The sequence below is a fragment of the Cydia amplana genome, chromosome 24 (genome assembly GCF_948474715.1).
Source record: "Cydia amplana chromosome 24, ilCydAmpl1.1, whole genome shotgun sequence".
NCBI lineage: Eukaryota > Metazoa > Arthropoda > Insecta > Lepidoptera > Tortricidae > Cydia > Cydia amplana.
The window spans coordinates 5,784,310-5,809,862 of record NC_086092.1 but is presented as its reverse complement, the minus strand read 5'-3'; the positions used below and the strand labels follow the sequence as shown (position 1 = coordinate 5,809,862).

General features: G+C 38.7%; 2 protein-coding genes across 3 annotated transcripts in view; one reads left to right on the top strand and one right to left on the bottom strand.

Moving 5' to 3' along the window:
- The window catches only part of LOC134659237 (uncharacterized), a 48,566-nt gene extending 38,120 nt beyond the window's left edge, over positions 1-10,446 (top strand). Inside the window, exons 6-7 of the mRNA XM_063514876.1 lie at positions 8,949-9,044; positions 10,285-10,446. Coding sequence (XP_063370946.1) covers positions 8,949-9,044; positions 10,285-10,368 — 180 coding nt within the window. The 3' untranslated portion in view covers positions 10,369-10,446. The remainder of the gene's footprint in view (positions 1-8,948; positions 9,045-10,284) is intronic.
- A 1,977-nt stretch (positions 10,447-12,423) lies between these two features.
- The window catches only part of LOC134659228 (uncharacterized), a 74,993-nt gene continuing 61,863 nt past the window's right edge, over positions 12,424-25,553 (bottom strand). For both annotated transcript variants that reach the window (XM_063514856.1, XM_063514855.1), the window contains 7 exons: positions 24,816-24,952; positions 23,800-23,937; positions 20,201-21,856; positions 18,004-18,152; positions 15,237-15,400; positions 13,673-13,911; positions 12,424-12,895 (listed from right to left, as the gene is read on the bottom strand). In XM_063514856.1, coding sequence (XP_063370926.1) covers positions 12,532-12,895; positions 13,673-13,911; positions 15,237-15,400; positions 18,004-18,152; positions 20,201-21,856; positions 23,800-23,937; positions 24,816-24,952 — 2,847 coding nt within the window. In that variant the 3' untranslated portion in view covers positions 12,424-12,531. The remainder of the gene's footprint in view (positions 12,896-13,672; positions 13,912-15,236; positions 15,401-18,003; positions 18,153-20,200; positions 21,857-23,799; positions 23,938-24,815; positions 24,953-25,553) is intronic.

Here is a 25,553-nt window from a genome sequence, read left to right as displayed (position 1 = left end):
GAAAACGAAATCAAAAAATATGTTATTTTTACGGTGCGTAAGTTTTAAATTAAAGGGTCATTCTGTTTATTCAGTACAAGCGTACGTTAAGCGAATTTTTGAAGTCTAAACCTTGCTACTTAACGCAATTCTCAAATTTGATCCAAACCTGCCCGACTAGGTAATCTAACCATGCACCTTTAGCTGACGAATAATCCACCCAGTAGTCAAACTTTTTCCCTTAAATATTCCAATATTATATAATTAGCCGACCATTAGGAATAAAAACTTGCCAAAACAAATAAAGTCAATAAGGATTCAAAATACAATGGAATTTAAGTCCTTTTTACAGGCCTCTGAGTGACTACAAGTTAATTTAAATCGGAAAATAATTACCTAATAATAAAAATCTTACATACCTAGGTGTTTGGATGGTTAAAGTTATATTATTTGACGCAACGACGCATTTATAATAAAAGTTTTATCTAGAAATATTGAATACGTCTAATTTTGGCTTTTTACTTGTTTTTATAAAATGTGGGCATCTTATAGTAGGATGATAAAATCTAGTCAATTAAGTAGATTTCTGCAAAATATCATTAGTTTTAGCAATATGTGAAAAAAGCTTTTGAATAAAACGATAATAATCCGATTTCTCGTTCCTTTTCTTATTTTTTATAATATTCGAATAATTATTCGAATATTCGAATATGTCGTCAGAAAAAGTCGAATATTCGAATACCTGAAAGTTTCGAATATTTGCAATCCCTAATTATGACTTAAGACTTTATGGGAAACAAAGGGACCCCCATAGATTGTCGAGGGTATCGTACGACCTTGTAGTACTACTTACCTACCCACATATCTCAGAGTTGACAGACTGGTTGCATCCCACCGCTGTATAAAGGTCTTGAGGTCACCTTGCACTTTCTCTGCATTGATGCACCTCGCGATGCCGGCGATAACTTGAAATAAACGCTGTAAGACACTGGATAAGTCTCGATAGTATCTAACGTGGGAACGATTGCGATAGGCTGAAGATATACCTACGGGGTCCCGTTATTTCCCATAAAGTTTTAAGTCATAATGTATTGTTTGTCATATTATCGTTAGTCATAAAACTGAAACCGTTAATATTTCAGGATTTTCGTTAGATTATCCTATAGATAGAGGTTAGGTTAGGTTACGTTTGTTTTATGGAAATCCTGAAAAGTGACGCGGTTCTGAACCAAATCAATTATGACTAACGAAAACGCGGGCAAACACTACATTATCTATCTATCTAATACCTTTAAACGAGCAATTCTTGCATATTTATTTATATGTATAATTATATTTCGGGGATCTCGGAAACGGCTCTAACGATTTCGATGAAATTTAGTATATGGGGGTTTTCGGGGGCGAAAAATCGATCTAGCTAGGTCTTATCTCTGGGAAAACGCTAAGCTCGGTCTCCCAGATATTATGGCTTAAAACTATTTGGGAAACAATAGAGACCCCTATACTACACATGCGGGGTACAGATGTAGTGCATAATTATTTTCCATCGTATTTTAACGGAAATTTACGAACGTCGAGTCTTGCTATTTCAGTCAGACATTGATTGAAGTAGCATGACAAATACAAACGTTTCCGAGGAAATACGATGGAAAACAATTATGCACTACATATGTAATTGATTTTTTTTTTATGACGATATGTTTTTTTACAAATAAATGTATATCTAATGTGTCTATAATATTACAAAATACATACCTATGTGTTAAAACGGAAGCGTGACCAGCCCTAGTAGCACGGTCGCATTTTTATCATTTATCACCATACCTGTCACGTTCTAACAAGTATGTAAGTGCGAAAGTGACGGGCTTAGTGATAGTGGATAAAAATGGAACCGGCTGAGCCCGCAGGCGTGTCTCACTCCGCGATTTCGTCGCTTTGCTACAGGTAGCTAAAAGTACATCCGTTCGGCCCCAATTTTGGGGAAAGCCATAAGCCGCGCGTGGCGCTGTCGCCACCTAGTGGCCATATCTGTGCTGATTGTAACAGACGCGTTTTGTTAGAGAGTGAGTCTTCTGTACTTAGTACTATTATTTATTCTGTGGCGTGACAAACGATTTATTTCCTTAACCCTTTACCATATATGGCGGATATGATATTCAACTCTATTGACAGCTATTAAAGTTCAAATTTCAACAAATATTTTTTATTACATGCAGTAGGTTAACCGCCACTCGTGCTAGATGGCGCGTGCAATAGAAAGTGCAGTCAATGGTAATGTCATTACTTTATAATAATGTAATTAATTCTTACTAACTAATAAATCACCATTCACGATAAGAGCGTAGATAGTTATCTATCTTTATTATTATTTGAGATAGAGAGAGAATAAATTACATTTTACATTAAAGGTCAATCATTAAGTCATACAGCGTGGTGCTATAGTTCGTTTTTTTTAGCATTAGAAAGAACTTCGCAGAAGTAAGCTTGTGATTCCAATGCGGTAATAATTTGAAATAAATTATATGTATTGAACATCACGCTACATTAGATAATTCAATAATTATTAACAATTAAAGAGCCTGATAAAAACTGCACGCTTGCTTCTGTGGAGTTCTTTCTAATGCTAAAAAAAACGAACTATAACTGGGCATTACTTACAGCTCTAGACTTACTCGTATATCGATCGGGATATGAACAGTGACCGTGTATCGGGAGCTTGAAAACAATAGGTACAAAAGGTAATCACGGTTCATATCCCGGTCGATATAAGTCTAGTGAAACTAACCGTCAATCATTCAACACTGTTATTACAGCTCTTATTTTAAATTGTAAGTATGCTGTCGGATGCAAAGCTTTTTGTAATATTAACGAGTCACCAAGAAATCCATTAAACAGTAGAATCAGCCACATAGTAAATAGTACCTGTGTAAATGTTAATGCCCACATTAATTACAACTTACATTATCTCCTGACCTTTCTCTTCACTTTCCGTGCCCCGTGGCCTAAACCGAGCATCCGTGACTGAGAATATATTTCTAAATGCATTAGACGTATCAACATTAATATCGGTAACTAGTTTGCAGAATCGTAAAAAAACCGGCCAAGTGCGAGTCGGACTCGCGCACGAAGGGTTCCGTACCATTACACAAAAAACGGCAAAAAAATCACGTTCGTTGTATGGGAGCCCCACTTAAATATTTATTTTATTCTGTTTCTAGTATTTGTTGTTATATTTAGCGGCAACGGAAATACATCATCTGTAAAAATTACAACTGTCTAGCTATCACGGTTCCTGGTGACAGACGGTCGGACAGCGGAGTCTTAGTAATAAGGTCCCGTTTTTACCCTTTGGGTACGGAAACCTAAAAATGGGTCGATATTAAATTATTAAATTTTAATTTGTCACTATCACTAATGCATTTTTGGTCTCGTCAAACCGGGATACGATTATGAATCAACTCACGTATGCGACGCTCTAATGTTATGTATGTATGTTTGTATGTGCATGTATATGGGTAAGAGCTGGGCCGGATTAACCCTAAGGCAGAGTAGGCAACTGCCTATGGGCCCCGCCTCGGGTAGGGGGCCCCGGCGGCCCCGCGCTCGTAAAAAAAAAATTTGTTCCAAATAGCCCTAATTCATAAAAAAAAATTATAGACTATAGTACCTACTCATACCTAATGTCCAATATTAGTTTCTCAGACACAGAAACATTAGATGATTATGAACGTAAATTATTGTTATTTTATAGCTTTTAAAGTCTGTAATATCGAGCTCGAATTTCAGGCTCACTTTTTACCTAAATTTTTGGTTTGTCTCCGAAATTTCCTCTTCTTCAGCTTAGCCTTTGGCCTCGCTGCGCCAAGCTCGGCCTGCGGCCTCGCTTTTTAATACAATGGACATTGGTTGGCGTCTGTGCTCTAGCTGAGCTTATCCTGAAACACGGCTTTGACCTCGCATGAAGGCACGCCTCACTGGGGAACTTCGGGGTTTAAGGCCCGGCCCGGCCTTTTTAACATGCTTTAAATGCTTTTACAATTACTTCACAAAAAATTTCGCGCTCGCTGCGCTCGCGTGTTTTGCTGCTTTTCAGGTTGACTCTGTCCTACATGCTAGCTTCGCTGGTGAATGAAGTGTCATTTTAACATGGAAAGTCTATATTATTAGGTAAATAATTCGGAACAATTCGGAACACTTTGCCATTTCGCAATGAAGCAATAATGTAAATATAGATATAATAAGTTCTGTAAATATAGTTGTAAGGTTATTTAATTTGTATGTCTGTAATAGGCTGAAAATGGAGACACTAACTATAGAATAAGATCATTTATGTACCCATTTCTTTACAAATAAATATATTTCATTTCATTTCATTAATTTTAATCATGTGGCTCGGCGTATGGTCTTACGGTCGGACAATCGCTGTTCAGCCTGGCAAAATATTTAACTACCTATTGAGAAAAAAGGGCTCTGAGGCTCTCCCCACACTTGACGCAAAAAGGAATCGGCAAAAACTGATAGAAAAAAAGCTTTATGTCCACGCAATAAGAGCGAAAAAGACATCGCTCGGCTTGTTCGGATCGGCTCAACTGACACCTGAAGATTGAAATTAAAATCGCAAACTTACATCCTTGTACTGAACAACTGAACATTATGTATGTAGAATTGACTGTAAGGGGGCCCCGAGCATTGCACTGCCTAGGGGCCCCGACATGCTTAATCCGGCCCTGGGTAAGAGGCACTGCCGTCCGCTTTCAGACCTGTTTGTCGACTGGTTGGTGGATTTGTTGTTTTACTGGACTTGCTTGATAGTGAATTTAAATAGCCGATTTTGTTTTAACAATATGATATGGTTTATATCTTATTTTGATACGACCTTTTTCATCTGTCACCATCTAATAAGTCACGTCACGTCAAGTCACGTTCTAACAAGTATGCAAGTGCGAAAGTGGCGCATGACATGACAAGTGATAAAACTACGACCATGATACGGCCGCTGACAAGTTGACAACTATTGGAACCTTGTCATTTTTAGTCAATAAATATTGTTGAAGATTCTATGCTGATTATTGCTGATCATGATCATCATTTAAAATTTAAATTAAGAACATTCAGTTGCATAAAACCTGTTCTACACAAAACATCTCGAAAAATCCTGACTTTCTCTTCAGTGTAAGTGGTCACGACTCGTGATAGGATCTAGTTGTGGTCATTTGTTTGAGTCGGCAATATTGAAGTCATGACTCAGCGACGTAATTTCGAGTAGTGGAACCTTGGTAACACGAATCTAGGGAAACGCGGGAAAAATTGACGTTAACGAATTTTTTGGAGTGTTCCAAACCTCTGATACAGATCATATAATACTCCTCTGAGTATCGGACATCCCTAGCTCATTTTAATTAATTCAGATGACTGATTTGCTTAATAAAAGAATAAAAATAAATTTTATTTATAATAACTAAGAAATACGCATGCACAAAAGGTGTCTGGTAAGCCCCAAACTAGGCGGAGCCTGTATCTTGGGGCTTACAAAAAAAGTAAGTAACAGATTGGATAAACAATTTAAAATTAAATCATTTGAAATTATCTTGCTTGATTCTGGTGTGAAATACACACAAATTCCGATTAGGGATTGCAGAACCGGTACTGTTTAAAAGAACCGGGATTTTCGGTACCGGGCAAAAATGGAACCGGGATTTCCCGGTATTTTCGGGACTGCCTTCAAAAATCAGTTTTCACATCAATTTTCAGTAAAAAAAAGCGTAAAACGACCACGAATCTTTCTTAAAACAATAAAAAAGTAGCACAATGAATGTACACAATTCTTTTGTACCATAATATGTGTCACACAATCATTAATATAATTTGTTTTTTTTTTTCCTAAACTAAAGTGTCATTCAATAGAACTTGCCAACTATCTAAACAAAAGTTACTAGTGAATTGACATTCAGTGTCAATTTTAGTATGGCGGTTTGTTTACATAGTTAGCAAGTTCTATTTAATGACAGTTTACATGATATTTTTACTATATTTGTTGATTTGATTGGCAAAAACTGAATTGTGGCTCGTGGCTGAAGACGTTTTGTGAAAAAGGATAAACAAAATGATAATTTTCGCATGCGTTCAAAATGGGCTGTGGACCTTCGAACATATAATAACTATCAATACGACAAATTAAGAAATTATTCAGCCAGAATTATTAATTCATTTAATTTTTTTTAAATATCATTATCATAATGTGAATTTCTTATACCGTGTTTGAATTTGAATTAAAAGTAGTATTTTATTAATTACAAAATTGTCTCTATTTTTGCTTCTAGTTAGTATACAAATATGAAATAACTAATTGTTCGTATAAAATGATTTATCGTACAAACATTTATGCCCTTAAAGTATCAAATTACGCAATTTTATATTGTCGGCATTGTCAAACCCATTGACTTTTTTAAATTTATTTTAATGTAGTGATCAGCCGTAAAAGTATTACCATCGGCCTTAGATTGACAAAATATATTTATTTTCTTTATAAAACATGATATTTCATGCTAAGTAACAGAAAACAGTCAAATATTGTGCCGGACATTTCAGTCCCGAAAATCCCGGGAGTACCGGGATTTTAATTTTGAAATCCCGGTTCTTTGCTTGGCTCTAAATCCCGGGAATTCCCGGTACTTTCGGTACCGGTATTTCCCGGGAGCAAACCCTAATTCCGATGGCTAACATACTTACAAGTAGCCACATGTAACTTTTACTTTCTCACAAGCAGTTGTAAATTAATTCTAATTATGTAGACATTTTACGACATGAAAACGAAATTGAAATCTGGTTTACTTTGTCTAATGATAACTCATCTGACTCGTACAGTCAGCAGCAGAAGTCACTAAGCGGGCAGGTGTTCAAAACGATCTTGACGCGACTTTATTGTTAAGAGAATAAGAGCGTGTCAAGGTAATTTTGAACACGTCGCCCGCTCGAACGTAGTTAATATTTATCTAATCCCGAATAGGCATGCCCGACGGGGACTGATGGAAATAAAATTCCCGTCTATACGCGCAGTCACAAATGGGGTTGGCAACTGTCAAAAGTTTGCATAGATGGCGCCATTATAGCTTGCCCCTTTTTCAATGAGATTTGGCTTAAAGGGCTGGCTTAAAGGACTGGCATCCAGGGCATTCAAATAACAAATTTTTTACACAATTCTACGGATTGACAAAGCAAGCTATGATGGCGCCATCTGCTAAATACTTCGACCGGCCAACCCCATTGAGATAAAATTTGCACCTTCTTGGCACAGACGGAATTTTCAATAGTACCTATACCTATTATATATATACTAGTTTAATTCCCGTTTCCGCGATAACAGGGAATAAAATTATTCTCATTTGTGCCCGCGTCGGCCGTAGGGCGGGGACAGTTAAGAATACAAAAGAATAAAAGTTGATAATATTCCCTCCCAACTCTCTCCCACACCCATTCATAAAACTTTACAAGATGTTTTATCCCTTTCTTACACATATACATAAGTGAAAATAACAGTATAGCGCATTTACAAATAAATAATGCCATTAAGTAGTGCGAATCCAAGACAACGAATAATGTTACGATTTTTCAAAAAAAGAAATTGGTCGAACTGCGTTCAAATTGAAGTGGAAATCTATCCATTAATAACTTTGGTGAAATGCCATTACACCAGTGATTTACGAGTACAAATAATACCTATTTTGTGGTGCAGTTTTAAATTTGTTTCAATAAATTGAGGGGTCAACTTTCCAAGGCAATCTATAAGTAACTGGTTTTAATTCCATTTGATAGTGAAATGTAAGTATCTACTGTTTGCGTGCGTGCATTTCTCTGCAAAAATCTATCACCCAACTAACTACAATCTATTTTTCAATATGAAACTTTATTAGCTTAGTAACAAGGTTCTGAATTAAATAATTCAACTTGTGTGGTGAAATTTGGCATGAATTTGCAATATTTTTGGCTGAAATTTTAAAGTGTGTGAACGTTTTGAGTTGCGTTCATAATTTGCAATATTACCCACAGTTTGTACCTACGGTTTTATGGAATAAGTCGATTCGATTCAGATTTTGGTACAGTTCGTTTTGAGCAGGGATCGGATACCGGTATTTTTTGTATGGGAACGAAAACGGTATTTTTTCGTTCTTTGCTAATTACTTCATTTCTAATTGGGCAATCTAATAATACGAAGTCGTAACCTAAAAACACAACTGAGTCCTACATTTCGAGTATAAAATAATTCGTAAAATATGGTTATTTCTAAGTTTTTGCAAAAAACCGGTTCCGATCCCTGGTTTTGAGCTACACAGATGTCAAATACATGTTCTTGCGCGCACTTAAGTAAACATATTTTTACACATCTAATACCTTTAATCGAGCAATTCTTGTATATTTATTTATTTATATGTATATATATATTTCGGGGATCTCGGAAACGGCTCTAACGATTTCGATGAAATTTGCTATATGGGGGTTTTTGGGGGCGAAATTTCGATCTAGCTAGGTTTTATCCCTGGGAAAACGCGCATTTTTGAGTTTTTATGTTTTCCGAGCTTTGCTCGGTCTCCCAGATATTTTTCTTAAAATCCGAATAAAACCCTAAATATGTAATAATTATTACAAGACATGTCCCCCTCCTGGTCGAAATAGCCAAAAATCTGATGCTTATAGACTAACGATGAGATCGATAAGTCGGTGAAGGAAAACATCGTGAGGAAACCGGACTAATCCCATAAGGTCTAGTTTCCCCTCTGGGAAGGTCAGATGGCAGTCGCTTTCGTAAAAACTAGTGCGCTACTTCTTGGGATTGGTTGCCAAGCGGACCCTAGGCTCCCATTAGCCTTAGCAAAATGCCGGGACAACGTGAAGAAGATGACGATGAGGCCGATACGCCGCGGGAGAAGGCGATTGATGGGTTAACGTTAATGTGTATGTATGTTTGTCTGCAGGTGATATACTACGAGCACGCGCAGCATCAGCACCACTATGATCACGAGGAGGAACCCGGCTGGGGCCCGTGGTCCCGCACAATGGACCCTGCTGATGTAAGTCCTTAAACTTTGTCATAATGTATGTTTTTATCTTGTGTCAAATTATATACTACCGCATTAGGATGACTGTAACGATGAAGTGGTTCACCGGATGTCCCCGATTGTACCTACCGTTGAAATACTTATTCCATCTTCACAGGCCACCATTGTATAGGTACTTACCATTGACGTATATCTCAGGACGGGCCTTACGGGCACTAAAAATGGTACTAGTTCAGCGGTGTCACTCACGAATTCGAGCCAATCGTGCAGCCTAACGCAACTAGTTGCGGCCAATCGCGCGCGTGATGCGAACTCATCAACCAATCGCGTTGTAGCGGTGCCACACCACTGTACTGGCCCCATTCTTATTGCCCGTAAGGCCAGTCCTGAGATATATTGTCAATGATTCCTACATATAGAATTTCTTATTCTCTCAACACTATAGTTTAGTTCATCACGATAGGACCGGGAGAAAGCGCTTTCACCCGGGACTGAACCGATGACCTTTTACCTTTGCATTCCTTAAATTTCCTGCCTTTATCCGCAAACCTGTCGCCAACCAGTTTGCTAATGTTTATTGCAATCGCTATGGCAAACCAGTAAACTAGTACACCAAACGAACACCAAAAATGGCCAATCGGGGGAAATAATACATGTGTAAGCCAATTTTATCATGTGGTAATTAAATTTTAGCATGTAGGTAATGGTGTATGAATTAAATACTAAAAGTACCGGGGGAAAGGGGTGAAGCTAACAGGTAGGGGGGGGGGGGGGGGGTTTAAGGTCCCTTTTTATAGTTTTTCGTAAATAACTCTTAAACGGTGGCCCGTAGCAAGAAATGTTCTACTACATAAGTAATGTACATAATATTTTCTACAAAAAAGATTTAGTTCACTTTTTCGCTAGAATCAATATTTTAAAATATATTAAGGTTGGAAAGTGACGTATAATTTGTTCTAAGGTCGTTTTTTTTAGTTTTTCGTAAATAACTTTTAAACGGTAGCCCACAGCAATAAATTATCTTTTACGTAAATAATCTATTTGAGATTTCTTATAAAATAAATGCTACTTTTTTTCGCTAGGATCAATATTAAAAAAGAGGGGTAAAATAAAGTTGTACAATTCTCGACGCGGGTATGTGCGTTTCGGGGCAAATTTTGAATTTCAAGCGCCTTTGTATATAGAATGATTGATCCTTTTACACAGTAAACAGAAAAATATTATTTTAAATTAAACATTCTTTTATTTCCAGGATTCCGATTTGGATGACAACAGCCCGTATAGAGCGCAGGAGAAACAAGCATCGTATATCCGACCTCTTCTAACCCGGGTCTAGGCGTATGCTTGTCTCTTTCCCTCTAGTCCCAGTAGCTTCGTTGTTCGGTATTCGGTAACTTACGGTGTATTCCCATTTGTCCCCATTCATATGACTCATTCCCATCTGTCCCCGCCTCATGTATGACGGCAGTAACGGGAAGCGGGGACAAATGGGAGTAGGTATACCGAACTTACCCTTGTTTGATATAAAGTTTGGGATATTTCGTCTATCGGATAATACAGGAAAAAATCGGCTTATAACAGACCGACAACTTTACGTAGTGAACAAATTCGGAATATCCATCAGTCGGAATTATCCCAAAAGTTTTAATTTGACAAGGGTCAGTACCCAAAAACAACAGAAATACTGAGATTACAGGTCTATCTACAGTCACTTTAGGTTTTAAGACTAGAGTACCTTAAATAGGGTAATTTATAAAGATAACGGTAGAACGGTACTTATAACATTCTTAGGTATAACAATCAAGTTTACCAAAAAAAGAATCCAGTTTATATTTACAGTTTAAATGTTTACGTTTAATATCAGTGTCCTAAAAAGTTGTACACCAGTTTTACGTTTATTTCATTATCGACATTGAGTAAAGATCGGATAAAATGTTGTTTGTTTTGTTCATGACAAAATCGAATAATTTGTAAACAAATATCACAAAACATACCGAGTATTTAGTCGTGTGAGTTATTTGCCAAAGCAAATATAATTATTATGGTATAAACACTATAAACATACGGTCTTATATGATGCGTAGGTACCTACTACGTCTTACGTTCGATCTTGCCTCATGTTCTTGTAACTTTTTAATTATACCGTGTTTTGTTTTTATGGTCATGCGCTCCCATTTATTTATTTTAGTTTAATTATTTATTTCGACCTAAGTTATTTATTATTACTTTAAGAAAGTGTACAAAATAATGTAGATTCTATCGGATCGTTAGAATATTAGCTACTTAACTGCATTTATATTTATGTTAAAAAGTATGCTTATTGCTTACAATTATATTTAAATTCAACTTATTGTTTTTATATTTTTACATGGTTATTTTCAATGATCTTTCTAATTTTAAATGTTACTGTTATGTACATTTAATTTTATTAGTATGTAAGACATACATATTAAAATCTAACCCATAATATACATACAGTAATATAAAAAATTTACTTACTTAACTTTTTAACCTCACTATCTAATATTCGAACCAAATTTTTATTTTTATTTAATTTACCACAGACAGCTATAACCAGACCTTTTTCAATACTTAACTGCACACATTTGTAATTTTCTTTTGTACTTTTATTAACTGTGTATATATTTTTTACATTAAATTGTATTTTTGTTATTTAAATGGCTAGGTATGTTGCTTTACTAGGGTTGCAGAAATCAGCAAAGTTTCAAAAATAATGTCAATTAATATAAAATTTTATTTTTTGTGAAAATTATTTCCAAGACTACTATTTTGATGAAACTTTGCAGTATTTTCTAAATTTATCAGTATTTTTAAGTATTTATTATTTTTAAAGTAAGTGTGTATGTAAGTTGCCGCCATAATGTATGTGTGTATTTATTTATTCGATGGTTATTAAATATTTTTATATTGAACTCCTGTTTTTTATTGTTTTCAAGCTTAAGTATCCATTCACTAATGTGTTATTGCTGGTAGGGACCAATAATATGAGATATTTGTTATTCTCACCTGTCCCCAACTCCCCGCTCCACGACCGAATCGGGGACTGGTAGGAATTTAAGTAGGTATGTAATTTTCATGCTTTATTTCAAACCAACATTCACGTATCATATAGGTAGTGAACGAACATGAACGAATGACTAAATGAGTATCTACTGGGTACTGATCCATATCATAATCTCTCGCACTGGCAAGAGATTTAAAAGAGCTTGGATTTTTTTTGGGTCAAACTTAAAATTGGCTGTTGAACCAGTTATCAGTACGAAAAACGAACATTAATGACAAGTTGTTATGTGAGTGACCTCAACTCTCATCACGAGACCTACATCAATAAAATCATTGCAGTTTAAAGGTGGTTAATGAAACAAACGTGTTATAAAAACCAAAAAATATATTTTCTCATTACTCCATACATATTAACACATTCGGATCAATATTTACCACAGGCACTAAATAACAGATAAAATATCTTGCCCCAATACTATCGGGGCGAGAACCTAGGGTTCTCAGGGGCATAAGTGAAGCTCCTTAGCTCATACGAGACGCCATCTTGATTTTCGTGACCTAACTCTCTTATATCGTTTCTAAGTTCTGAGTCAAACTCACTGCAGCCCCCGAATACTCTATTCGGCGCTCTATCAATTGAGATCGGGCTCTCATTGGTGGAAATCTCTCGCTTGGCATTGGTGGAAATCTCTGGCTCCTCATTGGTCGGTTTGTCGTTGTTCGGTATGGTCCGGAAGATGGCAGAGTGGGCAGTGGCTGTGTCTAAGTCAGCTTTTCTGGAGACTATTATACGTATGTCAGTGTGGAGGTAGAGTTTTCCGGATTTTGAGGTCATGAATCTGTAAAAAAATTCCGTACATTAATATCATATACTACAGTCTTCAAAAGTCATTTGGCGGTGTACTATAATTGCAAATAAATAGTAATTTTTAAGGAGTCGACATAGTCGCAAGTGATTCTCAAATCTACGGCCATAAAGTCTCCTTGGTCTAAACGGTTTGATCCAACTGCGACTTAGACAGAGTAGAAATCCCTGTTGGTGTAAAGATTTTTAAGTCTAAATGAATGATAATGTTGAAATCTGAAGAAGCGACTGATTAACATTTGTTTTGAAAATTAAAACCCTAAGCCATAATGTAGTGCTCTATACAGTGAACTGACTACGAGATTTTTCTGGTTAAAGAGTTTCGATTAAAACACGATTGGACTAAAATAACTGAAATTCAAGATGGCGGCGCCTTTTACTGACTGCTCTGTTTTAAACTGCGTCAGTGACTCGGTGGCAAACATAGCCTATCTACTGGTAAGCTTCCGTAGCCTACGGACGCTTCTAATTCCAGTGTAAACTATGCTTAGGCAACCCTAAATGCAGACCATAATGGTATTAGTAGGGATGTACAAGTAGGTGGTACCTGAGGTGTATGAGGTAGCGCAGCCACTTGTGTCTGGTGGACTTAAAACACGATTGGACTAAAATAACTGAAATTCAAGATGGCGGCGCATTATTCCTGACTTCCTTTTTTATACCACATCGGTGGCTCGGTAGCACACACAGCTAGTCTAACTTTTAAGCGGCTTCCGTAGCCTACGGACGCGTGTAACCCCTATACGCGTACCTGAGGTGTATGAGGTAGCGCAGCCACTTGTGTCTGGTGGAGGGCTTGGGCGCGGGCGCTTGCGCCGGCATGTAGAGCGTGCGCTGGCGCAGGAACGTGCGAGCGAGAGGCGGCATGCCCGTCAGCTCGTACAGCACCACGAACATCTTCACTAGAGTGCCGTGCGGGTTGAACAGGGACACCTGGATGGTGCCCGAGCGGGGTACGCGGTAGCCGGAGGGGCCGAGGTTTATGTGGCCCTGGAACAAATGGTAAGGTTAAAGGTTCAAAGATTTATTTGTTTAAAATAGTTCAAATTATAGTGAATCTTAGGAATGAGGCCGCTATAGACAGATAAATTTGGTGTATTCCCAATTCCTATCCGTCCCCGCTTTAGTAACGTGGGGAGGAAAGGAATCGTTCTCATGTGCCCACCGGGGACATGTGGGAATAGTTTCCATTCCATCTGTGCCCACGGAGACAGATCCAGACAGACATTCCTTAGGTCCTTATTCCTATGCCTTAGGTTTAGCTTTTTAAATAAAAAAATAATGGAAAGAAGATATGTACGTATTAGAGCAATATATAGGTAAACCAGAACTTTGGGAGTATTGTCATGAGGGCGCTCGTTTTGAATTTTATATAGCAACAATTTGTATAGTGGGGACAATGGAAATTGGCAGATGATTTTTGTTTTATTCCGACAACTTTAATAAGTGCGAAGTTTGATGTTTGGATATTTCTTCGGTTTTTACGCTTAAATGGCTGACTCGATTTAGATAAAATGAATAGCGTAAAGTCAATAAGTAACGCGAGAGTTATAAGTAAGAATTTATATAGATAATTTTACAAATAAAATTATTACAAGACATCAACCAAATCGTGACGACCTGACTATAGTGACATTTGTCCATAAGTTTGAAACTTACCCGTCAATTCAGATGCTAATTTCGTTTTGTTTTTTAATGGAAGAAATTTCTCTCCCGCACGTTTTTTTTCCAATAAATAACTATATACACTATTTACAACTTTTTTCTCTGTAAAATCTAAAACTTTCGGCATGATTATTGCAGTCTAATAATAATTCACACGAAACTAGACAAAGCAATGTATACATTGTCAATATTGACAACTATCATAGAGGGTAGATGTTGTCTATTATTAAAATTGTTGCCATTGCTAGAAATTAGTACCAACAAATTTCCGTAACATGGCGCACCCTCAATAGATCCTGGTTTACCTATACAATGATTGACGGCGATTTTGAATGTCCGTTTGTGCCGTCCAAGGCGAAAGAACACAGTGACCGGCAGGTGTCGTGCGAGCAAAACGCCCCAAAGTATCATCTCAGGAGCCTTCGTACCGGGGCGTAGAGTAACTTACCATTTAAGTAGTTTGCAAATATTTATTCTGAAGGATCAAAGAAACATCCTATAAGGTGCGTTTGGTTTGTACCGCCCGGGGCGTAGAAAACACAGTGATTGGCAGGCGCCTATGGGGTGGGCAGAACGCTCCGGAAGCCCCTATTTCAAAGGGGAACTCGTAAAGTTGCAAACATTTCTTCTGAAGAACCAAAGAGACTTACCATATAAGGTGCGTTGGTGCCGCCCGGGGCGTAGAAGAACACAGTGACTGGCAGGCGCTTGTGGGGCGGGCAGAACGCCCCAGAAGCTCCTATTTCGGCGGTGAACCCGTGGACTGTCGCGACCGGCTCCAGGCGGCCTTTCAGGGCGGATTCTTCGAAACTACCTGTAAATTAAATTGATGTTGTAGTTTTTTTTAGTAGACTAATAATCAGAGAAAGTTATTAAAAGAAAGAAAATAGAGACAAACCAAAGAAAGTCTGCAGCGCAATAATTTGACATCGAATTAAAAAACTACATATGGCAATGTTTTTTAAGCAGTCAGTAAACGTCATGCACTATGGTATGTTTGTCAAAATCGTTTAAATATTCATTGTGTTTTGTGATGAACGGAATAAACATGGTGAAACCTTACAAAACCGGCGTGCGGGAGTTACTTTTCCGCGTGACGAATAATTTTACACTTGTAAAAAGTCAGCACGAGGCGATTCAAGCTGAAAAACGACAATGTTTACAAAATTTGGAGTTGATGACGGGTAAGTGGAATGAAACATCTTAATACTTCACCATATGTACCTACTTAGATAATATAATATTGGTTTAGACTAAGGTTTCACAGCAAATTGAACACACCTAATAGGTATAGGCATACTTATGAACTTCCTCTAACATTTCGAGAAACTCATTGGTACTAGCCGGGTTTTGAGCTCGAACCCACAACCTCCATGCTTATGCTCACGGCATGGGTACCTACTAGTTAAAGCTAAAATTAATTTTTAATATACAGGGTGTCCCAAGAAGTAGTGATATACTGAAGCTGGGAGGTAGAGGACCTAGAGGGCTATCTGAATCACCCCCATGTATGTTCCGCGATTTTTCGTATTTTCGGAGTTATGATTTTTTTTAATTTTTCACCTATCGCCGAGTACGATGAGATTTTTATTTATGGTGACGTGAATTATTGCGGTAGATGCTTGATTTTTTTTGTGTGCTAAGCTGATAGATAGGCCAATTCAGTATGGTAACATTTACTATCGTTAGATCTTTGAATGGAATTAAAAGAAAATTAATGCCAAGAAAGATAAAATTACCCAGTATGTTCACAACTTCAAGGGCGCTTAGAAAAATAAAACATTCAGTATATCACTACTTCTTGGGACACCTTGTATGTTTATTGTTTTAATGGTTTATTTCGTTTTTCCGAAAACTTTAGTTCGCAAATTGCGGGCAATTTCTCTGTCAATCTAATTACGCCTTAATGGGAGTAAAAGAGAAAGATGCTCGCATATTGAGAACTTCGGTGTTCGCGGTAGGCCCTCTGTACCTATTTACCGCCGTCGCGGATATTACAAAAGCTTATTAATTTTGATGAAGCCAAATGTCACATTCTCCCAATATTATTTATCAATATGAATTAGCGTATCGCCGGTCAGTTTCCTAATTCGTCAATTTTGCTGATTCAACAGTTTACCTTCTGGTCATTTTCACTAGGTTGACAATTTCGCTAGTGGGTCATTTTCCTAAACCTTCAGTTTACTCTTTCGCCAGTTTTGCTAGGCTTCAGTTTCGTAAATTTGCTAGTTTCCTTATGTGCTAATTTAATTATTCGTCAGTTTGGTCAAATGGTAATTTCCCCTAGATAATCGGTTTCTATATTCGCCAGTTTCACTAGTTGCCAGGGTTTTATAGTCGTGTTTCGGTCAGGTTTCGGTGTATCAAATATACAAGGTGATTTCAGGGTCGTGTGGCAAGTAGCAAGAGACCAAGGCTTGATGCAGAATCAAAAGATGAACCTATTGATGCTTCATTGATGTTTCTAGTCACCTTATTAAATGTTATTTTAAAACTATTATCCGACACCATACAAAGATATGTCATCTGCTATTCTCCTGTAGGTACAGTCAATAAGACATGACTATGTTTTTTTTTTAAAGAATACGGCAATGTGATTTAAAAATATTAAACTTACATTTCGTGACTTTTAGCCGAGTACAAAAATATGTCTTGTATCGCCTTAAGATCGCCTTAAAAACAGCTGGGTTCCTAGTTTACTACGGAACCCCAAAAAAGTAGCAAATCATAAACATGACGAAATAGCAAAACTGACAACTTAAGATAATTGAGGAATAAGGAAGTTTGCGACTCAAGAAACTGGCTTAATAGGGGCTCTGACAATTTAGTGAAACTGGCAAAAAAGGAAATTGGCGAATTAAGAAACAGTCTAATCATTAAACTGTTGACTCAGCAAAATTGACGAATTAGGAAACTGACCGGCGATACGCTAATTCATCAATATTAGTATATGTCTACATATTAATAGTGACATCTATTGTTGGAATGAAATTTATTTTACCATAAAAATTAAGCTGTGCATACAGCTAAATTTTTTCATAGACGGTAAATATGGTAGAAATTTCACAAGTATCAAGACTATTTAATCCATTTTCTGTGGTGTTGTCGCATACTGATTTTTAAAAACTACTTTTAATCTAGCGCTGCAGACTTTCTTTGGTTTGTCTCTATCTACATTTATTTACGTCAAACCAAACCAGTTAATTACATAGAATAAATATATGAGATAGACGTTAAAAAGGACCGCCTCAGCGTAATGCTACGGTAGTTTATTCCAGCATTTGGTAGCCGCGTAACGAAAACTACTGCGAAATGCGGTTGAATGATGCATAGGGCAGACAAATAGTGATGTGATTATTATTGTACTTATTAGTCCTTAATCGTTTTTTGGTGCTGAAGCATGGTGCCATAACTTACCAAGAAGTCCAGCGCTGGGTCCGATCCTGAGCTTGGGTGTGGTGGGTTCCTTCGGCGGCGGGCTGCGCGGGCGCGCGGCGGCGGGGGCGGGGGAGGGGGGCGCCGTGCAGGGGGAGGGGGAGACTGGTGAGATCGGGTGGAACAGCGCGCTGTGGACAAGGTTATTAGTAAATGGGTACAGGGCTGCCGCAAATATGTACACTAAAAAAACCGGCTAAGTGCGAGTCGGACTCGCGCACGGAGGGTTCCGCACCATCAACAAAAAATATAGCAAAACAAGCAAAAAAGCGGCCAAGTGCGAGTCGGACTCGCCCATGAAGGGTTCCGTATTTAGGCGATTTATGACGTATAAAAAAAAAACTACTTACTAGATCTCGTTCAAACCAATTTTCGGTGGAAGTTTACATGGTAATGTACATCATATATTTTTTTTAGTTTTATCATTCTCTTATTTTAGAAGTTACAGGGGGGGGGGGACACATTTTACCACTTTGGAAGTGTCTCTCGCGCAAACTATTCAGTTTAGAAAAAAATGATATTAGAAACCTCAATATCATTTTTGAAGACCTATCCATAGATACCCCACACGTATGGGTTTGATGAAAAAAAAAATTTTGAGTTTCAGTTCGAAGTATGGGGAACCCCAAAAATTTATTGTTTTTTTCTATTTTTGTGTCAAAATCTTAATGCGGTTCACAGAATACATCTACTTACCAAGTTTCAACAGTATAGTTCTTATAGTTTCGGAGAAAAGTGGCTGTGACATACGGACGGACAGACAGACGGACAGACGGACAGACGGACAGACAGACAGACATGACGAATCTATAAGGGTTCCGTTTTTTGCCATTTGGCTACGGAACCCTAAAAAAAAACGGTCACCCATCCAAGTACTGACCCCGCCCGACGTTGCTTAACTTCGGTCAAAATTCACTTAAATCTTTATTTTATTCTGTTTTTAGTATTTGTTGTTATAGCGGCAACAGAAATACATCATGTGTGAAAATTTCAACTGTCTAGCTATCACGGTTCGTGAGATACAGCCTGGTGACAGACGGACGGACGGACGGACGGACAGCGGAGTCTTAGTAATAGGGTCCCGTTTTTACCCTTTGGGTACGGAACCCTAAAAATCATCTCTAAACCTCTATCGCCTTTAAATACTTCCATCGCTTCAATAATGATTAAACTAATAAACGGTGACAGTAGGACACTCGAGAGCAATTTTAGATACATTCCATCTGTTCCCTTCTTGGTCACGCAAGGGTCATGGAAACGAATGCTTGCCATGTGCCCACCGAAAACACATTTGGGAAATTAACTATTCCTATCTGTCCCCGACGTTCGCAATTGGTAAGAAAACTGTCTCTATCTGTCCCCGACAGGTACAGTTCGGCAATAAACTTTTTCTATCTGTCCCCGGCGAGCATATATAAGAAAGAAACTATTCCTATCTGTCCCTGGCTGTTACAGTTAGTAAGTAAAATATTTCTATCCGTCCCCAGCAGTCACAGTACCGAATATAATATTTCTATATGTCCCCAGCGTGCACATTTGAGAATGAAACTATTCCTATCTGTCCCCAACAGGTACAGTTGGTATTATGTATTACCATTATAACATTTATTACTTAACTATTTCTATCTGTCCTTGGCGAGCACAATTGGTAAAAAAAAACTTCTTCAGCCAGCCTTCGGCGATTGCAAATGACTAGAAACCATTTCTACCCTTGCTGTGTCCTATTTATCCCAACATATGTGCAAAATAACAATTTTAATAGTAGGTAGGTATGTTGGACATTGATAACAAAACTACATAAACTAAATTCTAAACCACGTGAAAATAGTGTTGTGAATAACGCTCATTTCGAGAGGCTTAACGCCTCAAGTGCGGCAAAGACGATTTCTTACATCCATACGCGTAAAATAAATAAATATAATTCTCAAATATAGTCGAATCTTCAAGACTTACGAGTCTTGTGGGCTCGAGTCTAAGCCTAAAAATAAGCGTTATTCACAACACTGCGTGAAAAACATTTCGATATTTATAGATCAGACGTCAACTATAGATATTAATGCTAACGTATACTTGTTCGCAAATAAACATTGAAATTGAAACTGCAGATCCCTGAAGAAAAAAAGTTCGCCTTTGATCTGTTTTACTACAATTCCCAGAAAAACGAAAAAATAAAACTTACCTTTTAATTCCAGAGATTCCATTAATAGAATCGTCAAAGTCGAAACAGTTGTTTCCCCTTCTCAGAGGCGCTGGACTAGAGGTCAATGGCAACCCAGTTTTGGTATGAAACACCATGGAGGCAGCCGAGTCAAAACGCCATCGAAATCGGTCCATCTCCGTAGGCGAGGGGACCTGGTTATCCAGCATTCTCTTCGGATCCGGATACACGAAGCCGTTTTGCTCAGCATCACTAGGCGAATCTGTCTCACACCTATCAAAAGTCCCATAATCACATTTCTCATAAAACACATAATCATCGTCGTTTATAGAAAACGTTTTCTGCCGCTTCGATTCCATCGGCTTCGAGAATACTGTGTCATCGTCTTTCAAGTTTAACTCCTCAATATCAGCGTTGTCTTGGTTCTGTGCTCTATCCGACACGATCTTCTCAATTTTGTCAACAATTGGGAATATCCTTCTCAATTTAGGTCTCTTTATGACCTCTTCCTCTCCGTTATGACTAAAACCTAAACTACTTATATCACACTTTATATTATAATTATCACATTTATGCTTTTTTAGCGCTTTAATATTATCTCCTTCGTATTTCCGCCGAGCTCCGGTTTCGTCTTTGCACCGATTTATAGCGTCGAGCAGAACTTCGGACTGGTCTATCGAAGCTAGATTATAGTTGGCTTCGGATCGGACCATTCCTCGATCTATACAACTCTCACATAGGTTCACTAAAGGGCCGCCACACGCACACGTGACTTCGTCAGTTTGTGTGGCCACTGTGTTGGTCTTTTTAAATTCTGCTGGTGTTATACTATCAGTTTCAACGAAGGGAGATTTGGTTTCCATTCTGCTAGCGGGCAGCGTCAAATATGTCTGGTTTCTATAGCAGCCGATCGCTCGGAACCTGTCAAATCTCGCCGCTTGCAAGATCGGAATGGACGTATGCGTCTCCTTCGACTTTTGCAAACCATCGCCTTCTGAAGACGTGCTATCGCAGAGTTTCTTGAGCTTGCTCTCTTTCCTCAACCGCCTCTTGTATTTGGCTATCTCTTTCAACCGCCTCTCGTCTAACTTCTTCGGTTCCTGACTTAAACTAGTGGAAGATCTATGATTGCCGTCGGACTCGTCGCATTCGCACTTGTGTTTACCGTTCTCGCTGCAAGGCGTGTGCATCCTGTCATCGACCACTTTCTTGTCTGGAGCAACAGAGTATAAGTACTCGGTGGAGGCGGGTGTGGATATGATGGACAGGCGTCGAGCCGATGTGCCCGTGTTAGAGTTAATTACATCTAAATCTGGTGAGAACTTGGAACCTCTCGGTCCCAGGGTGAGATCATTAAGCTTCCCGACCAACTCCTCGTGTAGATTTAGCGGTACCTCTTTGCTGGCGCGTCTTTTCGGGGGGCAGGTGCACTTGACTGTTGGTACCTCGTCTATTCTCGGGAGGCTCTGGAGGGTGACCTTGAGATAGACGTTGTTGCCGATGTCGGTGATGGGGAAGGTGTGGTTAGTGGGGGGTTTGCTGAAGTCGGCCATCTTGTAGCTCTCGCCGGGTATCTTGATGGAGTAGACGATGTTCAGTTTGCGTGGCTCATCGACGTCATCGTCGCAGTTAGATTCGAGTTTCTTGTAGTTGCACTTCTCGCGGCTTAGTTTTCGCCTGGAAAAACAAACATTACATTTACAATAAAGTCGATTGAAGGTTTTTCCAATTCTAGTTCAAAAAGCATCCGTCTGTCTCTTATGGAGTAGGGAAGTAGTAAACGCTTAGTGGACGAATAAACAAAAAACCTCTTTTAGACTTACGAGGGGCGTTCAAAATATTCTCGGTATTGATATCTTACAACCTCTTCTAAAATTTCTTTTGTTACTGGCCGCTAAGGTTTATTCATTGACATTAAAAAAAAGTATAATTCGAACCGAGATGTTCTTTTGTTTTTCTGCAATTGCTGAACAAACATGAACATCATGTGGGAATTGACAATGTTAACTAAATTAGAACATCGATGCGTGATAAAATTCTTGACAAAACAGGGTAAAAATCAAAAAACCATAAAAGAGGAAATGGATTGTGTTTACCGTGAGTCTGCTCCTTCTTTATCTACCATTCAAAAGTGGTCAAGCGTGTTTAAACGTGGAAGGGAGAGTGTTGAAGACGACCCTAGACCTGGCCGGCCTGTAGTAGCTACTTCACAAGAAAATATTGATAAAGTGGAAAAACTTATATTGGAAGATGGTCGAGTGAAGGTAAAATCTATAGCACAAGTAACCAATCTCTCTATTGGTACCGTACATGATATTATCCATGACCATCTTAATATGTCAAAAGTAAGTGCAAGATGGGTTCCGCGAATGCTGACTCGGCTTCAAAAAGACATGTGTGTAGCTTGTTGTTCCGATTTTATTGACCTGTGCGGTGAAAATCCTGATGAGGTGCTGCAAAGAATAGTTACTGGAGATGAAACCTGGGTTCATCATTATGACCCAGAGAGTAAACAAGAGTCCATGCAGTGGCACATTAAGGGTTCAGCTCATCCCAAGAAGTTCAAGGTCATCCCTTCAGCTGGCAAGGTCATGGCCACGATATTTTGGGATTGTGAAGGAGTATTACTGATCGATTATAAAGAAAAAGGTGTAAATATCACAGGACAGTACTACGCTAACATTCTACGTCAATTAAAGGATGTAATCAAAGAAAAGAGGCGAGGAAAGTTAACCAAAGGTGTTATGCTTCTGCATGACAACGCCCCCGTCCATACTGCTCATATTGCCAAGGCAGCTATTGTTGAATGTGGGTTTGAAACTGTTACTCACCCACCGTATAGTCCGGACTTAGCCCCCAGCGACTTCTTTTTGTTCCCCAATCTTAAAAAGGATCTGCGTGGAAATAAATTTTCCGATGATAAAGCATTGAAGGCGGCAGTGGAGGAGCATTTTTACACCAAAGATAAAAAATATTTTTATGCAGGATTAAAAAAAAAATTGATCTATCTTTTAAGTGTATGAACATAGGGGGGGAGTATATTGAAAAATAAAAATATCAAACTTTTCGTACTTGTTTGTTTTCATTCTCATACCGAGAATATTTTGAATACCCCTCGTATAAATTCAATCATAATCAGCAGCACAGGCCCTCTGCATAAAAATTGCTAAAAATATATATGTGGCTTTCCATCACAGAACGGTCCTTATGCTTCAATTGCATGGACCTTTCTATCAGAATTTCTGTTGGAATTTCAGAAAAAAAGGACCTTATTTTATTAGAAGCATATGGACCCTTCTGTGGAAAGCCACATATGATTTCTAAGCTTTAAATTGATACAAGAACCGATAACACCATTTATGACTCCCAGTGGTCTAATTGGGTTTCCGATTATGACATTTGAACTGAGTAACAGTAACGTGTGGGACGATGTTGCTTGTTTAGTCAGCTGCAATAATATGTTGCTCTTCTAATACCGCAGACAGGTGTGACACGCTCTTATGGCTCTACAAATAAGATCGTGTCAGTTATTTTTGCGAGCTTCGTTGTGTAACATATTGCAGGTGACTGTTCTTCTGAGCCTATAAGGTCAGAACCAATGATCTCAAGTCTCAACTGACCTGCGTTCCCCGGGTTCCTCCGGCTTGCCGGTGCCCTTGAGCCGCGCCAGCCAGGCCGACAGCTGAGAGAAGTGGAGCTGCGAGCGGACCGCATTGAGGAGCCACTGGGATGTTATAAACGCCGGGCTTTCGTGCGACCTACAGATTATGGAAAATTTACATTAATACATGGGGCATACTCGCTTAGATGTCAATTAAAAGCCTATGCACACCGGCTTGCGTGTGCGTGACGTGCACTGTTGGATGTTAGAGCCGCACACGCACACGTCCCGCAAGCGGTGTGCCGTCTCTCATAAAGATCTATATACTACAACGCCGCACGCGCACGTGCACGTCACGCACACGCAGCCGGTGTGCACAGGCCTTAAATGATTGTCTCGATGTGTGTTGCTTAGTCGTGAAGAAAAAGCTTAACAGTTTTGAAATGAAAACGGAACTAAAGGACGTTGAACTTAAAGATGTCCTTCTGTTCTGCAGGAAAACAAGAAGATTTGAGAAGAACAGTGTGGGAATGCCGCCGGGACAGTAACCTGCAGCTCCAACTCCAGGGAATTGGGCTGAATGAACGCGACACGTGATCGACAGCCCGCCTGCTTCCGTCCGAGTGTCCCTATACACTACATCTACATCTTTGAACGAAATTTGGCACACAAGGTACAGTTTGGAATATAACATGGGGTCATTTTTTACCGACCACAAAACCGATGGAGAAACGAGCTTACCATTCTCGATGACTGCTCGGAGAATGCTGCAGGTAGCAGCCAAGAAGTGGAACATTGTAAGCTCTTAAATTAATAATAAAAATGAAGTCGTTTCAGCGTTTCAGTCGTTTCGAGTCTCGGCTAACAGTGTGAGACTTTCGCTAGGTGGCTGAATAACGAGTCAAATGATGAAGGCTGTAGTCCGGCAGTATATACTCTCTCTGCGGCCCTGATCTCTGGCAGCTTGAGCCTTGCTAGATTAGGTTTGGTATAATGTGTTTGTGTGAAACCAAAGAAACAAAAGATATAACATACTTGGTGACGAGCGCGCGCATGCTCCATCGCTCGAGGAGCAACGCGCGCTGTTGGTTGTGCTGTTTGTCGAATGAGGAGTCCTCTTCAACACGGCTGATCGCCTGGTAGCAGTCGGGGCAGTCTGGGGCCAGAAGTACCTGGAAAACAGTACAAAATAAATTAGGCAACGGGGTATCACTGGCCCGGATCTATATCTGAATCCCTAAAGTCTTTTCTCCTATCTTTGCATTCCCTAATATTGTTTGTCATAATGTTAGGACAAACACTAAAAACCCTAATTTTGGTTTCCCTAATTATTGATTACTTATCCTAATGTTATTAAGCATATTTTCTTTTTTGCGAGGGTCGCAGTTCTAACCCTAACCTAACCCACTTTTGTGGCAGCAAGTTCTAAAACCTAACCATTTTTCAGAACCTTACATTATGGAAAATAATCGTTATGACAATTGATCGTTAGGGCATGTACCCATTCGGATAAACCAGTTAGGGCAAGTGACTTTAGGACAAACGTTGTTAGGGATTCAGAATGACACTTACTGGCCCTGTATGCTTTAAGTCTCGCGGGGTATTTAGAAAATTTTCAAAAACTAAATTGGAAAAATAATCTTATTTTTATCGAACACCACAACTAAACCACATATTTTGACTAAGGTGTAAGAGTTTGTACAATACCTGGTGTTGATGTTAATGTAGGTATATATGTTCATCCAGATAAATCGTATGTTTGTAGCATTTCTA